The sequence below is a fragment of the Triticum urartu genome, chromosome 7A, assembly GCF_056163025.1.
Source record: "Triticum urartu cultivar PI428250 chromosome 7A, HENAU_Tu73, whole genome shotgun sequence".
In the NCBI taxonomy this organism is placed as follows: Eukaryota; Viridiplantae; Streptophyta; class Magnoliopsida; order Poales; family Poaceae; genus Triticum; species Triticum urartu.
Genome location: NC_141879.1, coordinates 501,957,712 through 501,968,450, shown reverse-complemented (window position 1 = coordinate 501,968,450; position 10,739 = coordinate 501,957,712). Strand labels below are relative to the sequence as shown.

General features: G+C 45.7%; 1 protein-coding gene across 1 annotated transcript; it reads left to right on the top strand.

Annotated features, from left to right (window-relative positions):
• The first annotated feature begins 3,006 nt into the window (after positions 1-3,006).
• On the top strand, positions 3,007-9,130 carry LOC147960148 (uncharacterized). Its single transcript, XM_087535073.1, has 5 exons — positions 3,007-3,686; positions 4,532-6,584; positions 6,695-6,755; positions 6,852-7,075; positions 8,728-9,130. Exons 1-5 carry the CDS (start codon positions 3,518-3,520, stop codon positions 8,780-8,782), a joined length of 2,562 nt encoding a protein of 853 aa, XP_087391199.1. The 5' UTR covers positions 3,007-3,517; the 3' UTR covers positions 8,783-9,130.
• Positions 9,131-10,739: the final 1,609 nt, after the last annotated feature.

The following is a 10,739-nucleotide window of genomic DNA, read 5'->3' as shown; positions in this document are numbered from 1 at the left end:
ACAAGGATTCATTACAAAGGAAACAATTTTGTTACCTCTCTTTGCCATTATTGACTTCAGCCAAACAGGGCAATCTTTCTTGTAGTGCCCAGTCTGATTACAATGGAGACATGTGTCTTTGTCCACTGGAAACGACTTTTGCTGATGCTGATGGTGCGTGGGACCTTTTCCGTGTGGCTTTGGAGGGGAACCTTTGCCACTTTGATTGTATTTCTTTTTCTTATTATCATTCACATAGTTCAGAGAACCACCATACGTGGTTTGAAATCTTTCCTCTTCTTGCACAATATGTGTGTGCAAGAAGAGGAAAGATTTAAAATACGTGGTTTTAAATCTTTCCTCTTCTTGCACACACATATTGTGCAAGAAGAGGAAAGATTTCAAACCACGTATGGTGGTTCTCTGAACTATGTGAATGATAATAAGAAAAAGAAATACAATCAAAGTGGCAAAGGTTCTCCTTCAAAGCCACATGGAAAAGGTCCCACGCACCATCAGCATCAGCAAAAGTCTTTTCCAGTGGACAAAGACACATGTCTCCATTGTAAGCAGACCGGGCACTACAAGAAAGATTGCCCTGTTTGGCTGAAGTCAATAATGGCAAAGAGAGGTAACAGCATTGTTTCATTTGTAGATGAATCCTTGTATACACAGTTTTCAAAATCTACTTGGTGGATTGACTCAGGTGCAACCGTTCATGTTGCAAATTCATTACAGGGATTTCATTCGACGCGGACTATGCAAAGAAGTGAAAGATGCATTGAGGTTGCAAATGGAGTTCAAGTAGAAATTGAAGCTGTCGGCGACATCTCCCTGGAGTTAGCTGATGGATTCACGCTTTTGCTTTGAGATGTTTTATATGTTCCTTCTTGTCACAGAAATTTGATTAGTGTTTCATGTTTGGACAAAGATCATTATGAATGTTTTTTTGGACATGGCAAGTGTGCCATATGGTTTAATAATGCTTATGTGGGTGATGCTTTACTTCACAATGAGCTTTATTTATTATCACTGTGTGAAAAAGTGTATTCCGTGTGTAATGTGAATGAGCATGTTTCTGCGTCGGGTAAAGAACAAAAGAAAAGAAAGAGAACTCATGACTAATCGAAATTATGGCACTGTCGCTTGGGCCATATTTCGAGGGGGAGAATAGAAATACTAGTTAAAAATGAAATTCTTCCTCCATTAGAGTTCTCAGACATAGAGCAATGCATAGATCACATTAAAGGAAAGTATGTAAAACAAATCAAAAAAGAGTGCAAACCGTAGCACAGGAACACTAGAAATCATTCACACTTACATTTGTGGACCATTTCCTGTGAAAAGTGTGGATGGCTACGACTCATTCATAACATCCACAGATGATTACTCCCGATATGGTTATATTTATCCAATCAAAGAAAGATCTGAAGCATTGGATAAATTTAAGATATTCAAATCTGTAGTTGAAAATCAGCATGATAAAAGAATAAAGATAGTAAGATCTGACCGCGGGGGGAGTACTACGGTTGGCACACTCCATATGGCCAAGTCCTAGAGCTTTTGCAAAGTTCCTACAGGAGACTGACATAGTGGCCCAGTATTCAATGCCAGGAGAGCCTCAGCAAAATGGAGTAGCTGAAAGGCGAAATCGTACACTTATGGATATGGTGCCCAGTATGATGAGTTATTCCACCTTGACATTGGGATTATGGATGGAGGCGCTTAAAACCGTCATTCACATTCTCAATGGAGTACCAAGCAAGTCGGTGCCCAAAACACTGTATGAGTTATGGACAGGAAGAGTACCCTCTCTACAGCACTTGAGAGTCTGGGGGAGCCCGGCTGAGGCAAAAGTGTTTAATCCAAATATTGCAAAGTTAGATCCCAAAACAGGCAGTTGCCACTTCATTGGCTATCCTGATAGATCAAAAGGTTTTCGTTTCTACTGTCTAGAGAGATACACAAAGTTTGTAGAAACAAGACATGCAGTTTTCTTGAGGGACGAAATGATGAGGGGAGCATATGGTAGCTCGGAAAATTGATCTTGAGGAGAAGAGGGTGCATGCACCTAATCCGATGATTCAGGAGACATTTTTCTCACTACCTGTTGTACCTGCACCGGCAATCCCTGAGGTTGCGGTGCAAGCACCTGGTGTAACTCTAACCATGATAACTATGGAGGAAGATCCGGAACTTGTCCGTCAGGAGCCGACTGAACGTGTTGTTGAGCATGAAGGGAAGGTGCAGCAGCCACTTTTAAAAGATGTGACGGAAGGTGAAGCATAGAATGAGCCTAGGGGTGAGGCCCTTGGAAGGTCTACAAGATCCAAAAAGTCAGCTATTACTACTGATTATAAAGTATATAACACAGAAAATGTTCGTATGAAAGGTGATCCCACTTCATATGAAGAAGCCATGATAAGCCCTCACTCATCAAAGTGGCTGGAGGCAATGAAAGACGAGATGAAATCGATGAGTTCCAAAGATGTTTGAGATTATTCTTAAAGAAGCCAAAACAGTAGGCTGTAAATGGGTTTACAAAACTAAATATGACTCTAAAGGAATGTAGAAAAGTATAAAACACAACTTGTGGCAAAAGGATTTACACAAAAAAAATAGATTACAGTGAGACATTTTTTTAGTCTCATGTAAGGATTTCTTCAGAATCATAATGGCATTAGTTTAAATTTTGGCATTTCGGGGAATGGAGGACTGCCTTTGGAGATGCCGAGAGTCCATTTTAAGCTGAGGAAATGGGATCATCCCATTTTGATCATCACAAGATATGCTGTCGGAGCATGATCTAGGCTTGGGCGCCCTCGGGCTTTGGACATCCAGAGAGCAACAAACAAGCTAGTAAGACGGCTGTTTTGTCCGGATAAACGTGAGGAAAACAAAAGAGCAATACTACTAGTCCTACTACCAACACCAAGTTCCATGCAGTTGGAGAGGAGCTGCTCGGTCTTTTCCCACAAAAGAACAATATTATTCTCTCCCCATCCCCTCACTCTTTACTTTACTCCTCACGACCAGCTTTACTTCCCGCAGCGGCGGCAGCCCCGAGAAGGCGGAGAGAGAGAGAACAAAAGGCATCGAGCGAAAGCAGCCAAAGCGCAAGGCGGGCAAAGGCGAGGCGCGGCTTTGCTCTCAGCTTCAGCTCAAGCTCTGCTCAGGCGACGCCGACCGACGCAAGAGAGAGAGAGAGAGAGGGGGGGATGGATGGAAGCTTATGATTGCCTGGACCTCGGTCTCTTCCGCTTGTTCCCTGGCTTGGACCAGAGCACCAGGCCTGGCCTTTTCCACTTCTCCCCGGCGAGCTGAGCTCTGCTTCAACTCTCTCTCTCTCTCTCCTTCTTCTTGGTTCCTCCCCCGGTCAGTCAGTCTGTCGTACCGCTGCCTTGCTCTTGGCTCCTTGCCGTTGGCGTTCTTGGGCTCCGGCCATTGTTCTGGTCAGTTCCTCGGGGTTCTCGCTTCTTGGAGTCCGGGCATTGGCGTCGGCGGGTGAGGGTTGAAGGAATCACTCACTCCGTCGTCAATGGAGGGGGAGGAGGGGTCGGGTGCCTCGTGTTCCGCTTCCGCCGCGGCGGCGGCGGCGGCCGAGCAGCAGGTGCGGGTGGTGCGGTGCCCCAAGTGCGAGAAGTTCTTGCCGGAGCTGCCCAACTACTCCGTCTACGTCTGCGGCGGATGCGGCACCACTCTCCAAGGTCGGTCTTCTTTTGCCCCCTCTCTCACTCTCTGTTTATGTTACCTCCATGCTCTGCATTGTGTTTTGTTTCTTCTGTTATAGTAGTATATTTCTGCCGCATCAGTTTCTCTGTTTGGATTAATTCGTTCAACTCTAGTTCCTACTTTTTGTTTGCTCAACTCTAGATAAGTCCAAGTAAAAAAACTTTAGATAGATTATTGATTGATTTCCAGTTTATAAAGATCCCATATCTGCAGGGCAAGTTTTTCGCAGATTTTTCAAGTTTTTGTTTTGCACATTGCAAAATATTTTCTTTTCTCTTCCTTGTTTCCCCTTGCTCCAATTAGTGTTTTCTCTGAACTTATCTCATTTTTCCTGAAATGTGCGAAACCTCTGATTCTTAACCTGTCTCAGAAGCTTGTCTTTAAAATCTTAACCAATCATCTGAAGCTTCAGAACTTGTGGGAAGTGCGGTGACATTTTCTTGTTTCCACTGTAGAATATTTGGTTCAGAAGTTTTGTCTGGTCTGAAAATTTCCAGATCGTAGGAGCAGAAACTTCTCATTTTGTTTGACTCAGTCTTGAATGAAACCGAACGAGTGGAACAGAATCGGACACTAAACTCTGCCACTTAAATTCCGATCACACTTTTATATGTTGGTTGTTAGGCGCGCAAACAATTTAGCCCAAACGCAGTGCTGTTATGAGAAAAACTGTGTTGCACGTTGTATTGAGGACTGCCATTGACAAAAATTTACACCTATGAAATCTTCCATTTCTCGATTACTTATGCTAAATTTTATGTCTAATTCGTGACAGGGAAGTATAGAATTAACATATTTCTTTCTCCGTGCAATTTTACAGCAAAAAAGCACTCAGCACCCGAGACTACTTGTTTGGACAAAACTGACGTTGTACATGTGAAGTACCTTGAAGTGCTGGAGAGTTCGCCAGAGAAGAAGGAACCAGTATCTGAAGCTAATTTTGAAACTATCTCAGAAGAAAACTCTCAGAGAGTCCAAGCTACTCCCGAAGAGAGATTAGTAACCCAAAGAATGATGCCAGAACACAGAGATTCCAGATGTAGTTCTGGTGATGACCAAATCCCAAGAGAGCCAAGCAGCTTGATGTTTGAGGCCACGCTTAGAGATGACGGCACGGAGAGGGAGATTCGGGAAGCCAAGTACCGGCGCATACGGAATGAGGAGAAAGGAGAAGTAAAGCAGCCAGTGAGACCAAGTGACAGATCTCGTATCTCTGTAGTCGACACCATTCCTCCTAATGCTTATCTTGGTGAACACCAGATGAAGTCAAGCTTTGGAGATGCAAATGGTAGTCAGCGCGCAGACGGGAGGAATATGGACGGTCCTAGCAGTGTTAGTGGGCTTGAGAAAGACCGCGCCGAGCTTTTACGGATGCTTGATGAGCTGAGGGATCAGGTGCAGAGATCCTGCGAAATCACTGAGAAGCCCAGTGTAGGCGCCTCCACAAGTAGAGTGGCGGATGCCTCGAGCTCATACAGTCCTCATGAACTGCTGAGTCGGTTGCGGCACGGCTCGCCTCAGTTACAGCGGAACGGTTCTCAGTGCTCACCATCCTTGAGTGGGCAAAATCCTGGCGTTCCGCATACTTATGCTTCAGTCCCCACACATCAAGATCTACATGGATATAGAGAGCCTGCCACACACATGGGGGCTCCTTGCTATCCTGTTGGTCAGTATCCATGGAGGAATTGTGACAGTTATTTCTTCGGACAGCATAATCATGACCCTCTCGTCTCTTACCACCATGGCGGTTTCTACCACCAGCCTGCTTGCTCTTGCCTGCATTGTCATCACCGTGAGTTCTTGCCTGTTCAGGGGGCTCCGGTGGGTTTCAATCATCACAGGGTGCCATATCCTGGGGCGTACCCAGTTAACGGTTCTGTGATGTTTGGCATGCAAAATAACAATTCGAGAGGCATCAATGCTTCGATTCACCGCGGTCACATGAGGGGCAACCTGAGCAAGAAGCCTCCGCAAACATGTGAACCGATTGCCTGCGGAGCCCCATTTACCATATGCTACAACTGTTATGAAGTGCTGCAACTTCCCAAGAAGTGCCCCTTGCCGGGGAAGGATGAGTACAAGCTACGTTGTGGGTCATGCTCTCATGTGATCGTGGTCAAGCTTGATGGAAGCAGGCTTGATGTTTCAGCGCCTTCGCCAATTTCGCACATGTCTGCTGCTAGTAGAAATAACTCCAGTGATGTCCAAGGAAGCAATGCATACTCTGCTACTGATGAGAGACTGCTTCCGCTTTACAGCTTTTCTGCAGGGAGTCATTGCTCTCGAGAAAGAGATCTGCAATCAAACTCAAGTGACACAGAAAAGGTGCAGGGTATATCATCGTCTTCTAGCATTTTTGAAGATGAGAATAATCCTGCGAGATCTAATTCACAGAGGGGCACCCCTAGGTCTAGTGATCTGCCCGTTGAAGCCCAAGTTGTTAGCCGTGTTCCGAGTTTACCTCTTCATCATCATTTTGCACATTCACCATCTGAGAGGGTGGTTAATGGATCAGGAAAAGGAAGCAGAAGTACCCGGTCTGAGCATGAGAAGACAGTATTGACTGAAACTTGTAGACACAACACTGTAAAAGATGTACGTGTAGTGAGTGTGATGAGCCTGTCAGATGATGAGTACGAGGATCCAGACTGCAGCCAAGATCCCGGTGTTGGGGCTCAACATGTAGATCGCTCTATTGCCACGAAAACGGGTGATTCATTCTTTACCAATCTCATGAAGAAGAGTTTTAAAATCAACAACGGAATGGGCAATGGCAGAGCAAAGGTATTCATTAATGGCTATCCCATCTCCGATCGTGCTGTCAAGAAGGCTGAGAAGATTGCCGGACCAATCTATCCTGGTGAATACTGGTAATTTACACCTTTATTCATCTAAGTCTCTGTTGATACTGCAGTTGTGATCCAAAATATAACCCTCTAGCATCATTGACATCTGACATTTTCCTTGTATCTTTGTTTAGGTATGATTACCGTGCAGGGTTCTGGGGTGTAATGGGCCAATCGTGCCTTGGCATGATACCTGTAAGAAGAGTTTTTTTTATTTGGAGGGGGGTTAATATGTTTGTCTTACCCTGCCATATCTTCATTCAAGCTTTTAACTGGATTTCCATATTGCAGCCCTACATTCCGCAACTTAACTATCCTATGCCCAAGAACTGCGCCGGTGGAAATACTGGTATTTTTATCAATGGGAGAGAACTTCACCAGAAAGATTTCGACTTGCTCGTGGGTCGAGGTCTCTCAGAATCTCCTGACAGATCATATAAGGTTGAGATGTCTGGTAAAGTGTACGATGAAGTCTCTGGTGAGGAACTTTATTGTCTTGGCAAACTTGCACCAACGTAAGTAATTTATACCGACTTCAAATCTTTTAATTTCAGTTTACTGTTATAAGTTCTGATGAGCAATGCTGCAACCATTTTATGCTGTTATAGTAATATGTAGCATGCTCATGCTCCTTTAACAAGCCGATGTACAAGTACTTAAATCTTGCTATTATGACCATCTTAATACGGCTGTCAGGAAATCTTTTGTGTTGATAATTTGGTAATCTTTTAGTATGTGCTGTGTGTTGTTCGGCATGCAATATGGTAAGAAAAACCTCATGATTTTTATGTAAAGTACTGTTATCTGATAATCATACAGTTGATGATATATAGTTCTGGAACTGAGTAGTAGTTCAAGACAGATAGATTGTGGGTTTTTCGGATGCTTGCCTCCCATTTCATGCCCTCTCTTGTTATTACTCCCTCCGTTCGGAATTACTTGTCTCGGATATGGATGTATCTAGAACTAAAATACGTCTAGATACATCCATTTCTATGACAAGTAATTCCGAACGGAGGGAGTACATATGTTAACTACTGATTGTAACTTGGGAACATCGATTTAGATGCTATTAATTTTGTATGGGTCCTATGCCACATCAAGATCTTCTCATGTTACACTTATCACCGTGCGATTTTGTCCTGTTTAAGATGTCAAGTCACTGCCACATATTTGTTCTACCGTGTTTAGAATACCTACCATGGGGCCCGCCATAATTAGGGAACCTTAATTCAGAAAACCACCACTATTCGATTTTTTTGCAAATAATCACCACCATTGTGGTGACAGTTCTCAGAAAACACTGATCCCTTAGTAACCACATATTGACACAGTTTCTGACCGATGGGGCCCGCTGTAAGTGCTGACATGGCAAACAAAACATGACGCTGTTGAACTGGCCGTTAAACTAGAAGAAGGGGGCCACTAGTCAGCGTATCATGCGTTTCACGACACGACGTGGACGCTACTGCCGTCGAGCGATGGAGAGGAGGCGAGGCAGGTCAACGGCGAGCAGCGCCGCTCCAGCTTCACCTAGCCAGACCACCACCGGGTGCTCGCCTGAATCCAGGCCGCGCCTCCGGCCGCCGATTCATCTACCCAGACTAACGCCGGGATCTGGCAACGCCTCGAGGCGGCGAGGTAGAATAAAAAACGGCGGGGGCTGCGACGGCTAGCCTCGCCGGCGGCGACCGGCGGTCTGGCGTGGGATCCCTTCGGATCGGGGCGGCGGCGCAGAGCAAGGGAAGGGGAGGACGACGGCGAAGTGGAGCGGTGGGAATTTATTTTTACGGGGTGGAAGTTTTTTTCCCCAAGAGAGGAGAGAGATAACACTGACATGCAGGCCCGTGTTTATTTTGACGGTCAACTAAACTGGAGTCAAGCGCCGTTAGTTTTAGTTGCCACATCATCTCTTACAGTGGTACCTATCTGTCAGTTTTACAGTCAGCAAGTATTTATCTAAGTGATCAGTGTTTTCTGAAAACTGTCACCACAATGGTGGTGGTTTTTTTGCAAAAAAACCGAATGGTGATGGTTTCTTGAATTAGGGTCCTCAATTGTGGTGGTTTTTTACAATTTACTCTATTGATTTAGTACTGTCATGGTCTAGACTCTTTAGAATATCTGCATACTTGAGTCTGTGCTGACAGTTTGTTTACGCAAACAGTGTCGAGAAGATGAAGCGCGGTTTCGGTATGCGCCCCCCAAGGACCATCCATTGAGAAAGAGGGGTCAAAAAATTGGCCTCAGGATCTGGGTAACTCACCGCGCCAGAACTGGGGATATCGTGGTCCTGGAGATCATTCGCCGAGTCGGTCGATAGACGATAGCCCACATTGTGGACTACATAAAATCATTTTGCAAGTTCTGGTTCTCCTATGTAGCTATATATGATGTGTGTGTGTGTGTGTGTGTGTGTGTGTTTGTGTGTGTGGTGTGTGTCTTTTGCTGACTGCAGTTATTCCGCCTGTCTAGCATCTATAGTAGATATGTAATCGATCTATGTGATTCTGAGCTGACGGTTCTCTGAGAAAAGCTCAATGTGAAGTTATGTGTTGCGGCTTGCTTTACCTGCCGCTACTCGTCTCTTTTTGCCGCCACACTCCCGCCAGCCACCGGCGGTGGCTTCTTCCGCCGCCTCCAGCGTCCATCCTCTTCATCCGCCGACGCAGCCATCGGAATCCCTTGCTACCTACTCTCACACGGTTTTTTTTTTGAGACAAAACTCTCACACGGCTGTCCTCTCTGTTAGAAACTTAGATTGGCTTTAGGCCCATATATCAACTACTCCATCTGTTTTTTCTAAATATAAGCCTTTTTAGAGATCTCAATGTGGACTAGACATGAATGTATACTTTCCACAAAAAAATAAAATATGAATGCATATTTTTCGACAAAGGGATATATTAATACACAAAGATACCAATTACTCCCAGCCTCTGCAACGATGAAATATCCTAGAGACATTGCGGATGCACACAACCCATAAACAAAAAAAAAGAAGAAAAAACAAAAGATCTTGCTACAAATGATCAGTTCCTAGTAAGTGTAGCACAAACCACCACCAAGACAACACCCCGAAATTCAAATTCTCCAAAAGCGATGCATCCAAGACGGAAACAGTGCATAGGTGTCGTCGTCACCCGATCATATATCTTAGATTTTCACCCTCGGAAAAATGCGCGCTCTCAAAACAATGCCTTCAACAAGGTCACTGCTAGGCACAACCAATTAAGGCGAGACCTTGGGTTTTCACCCCGAAAGCTAAAGACTCTGAACTCATCCTATGCCGCCACCCCCTCTTTGTCGATGCCGCTGCTACGAGTCACGAATCACCAAGCAAATTCCTCATTGCCTCGAAGACTAGATCCGCCATTACTAGACCTCTGACCTCAGCCACCATGACGTTATTCGCCATTGTCTTCATCATGGAAATCGAAATACCGACATGTTCCATAATGTCAGCAATTAACGAAGCTTTGAGTCAAGCCCTCCTAAAGCCACACGAGCTGAAATATGGACGCACATGATTGAATCCCATCCGATCCAGGAATCTACAAGCGCCAAGCACCTAATGGAGATCTCCGGCGAAGCGTTCCGAAACTCGTGAAGGGCCAAATCAATGAGGGTCGGCATCAAGCAGAACACGGTCTTGGCGCTAGCAGAACCCTAGGACCACCTCCATTGATTGTGCAAGCATGCGCGGCCCCTTTGCCAAGCCTTGTGGCCTTCAGATCTGGGCAGCAGCACACATAGAGAGACAAAGGAGCCTCAGCCAACATCGATTCAGTAGTGAACCAGCGCACAACCAAGACCCACTGCCGCGTCCCACCACCACTCGCCGAGCCCCGCCACCGCATGTCGCCTGAAGGCTGCAGCCGTCGTGGCCACGGAGCATCGCCGAATCCCGTCGGGAACCGCCGCCAACGCTCATGGGAGCCGCAAGAAGGAGCCCGCCACCGCCGTCTGCCACACGGGCTTCGCCCGAAGGCTTCATCTGTCGGCGGCGTGGGGAAAGGAGCAGAAGAGGCCGGCGATGTTAGGTTGCGGGTGCCACCCCCGTGTCGCCCCAGGATAGGGCGGAGCAGGGGTTATGGACATTCTGTTTGGGCGCCACATATGAATGCATACAGACGTATTTTAAAAGGCAGATTCACTCATTTTGTTCTGTTTGTAGTT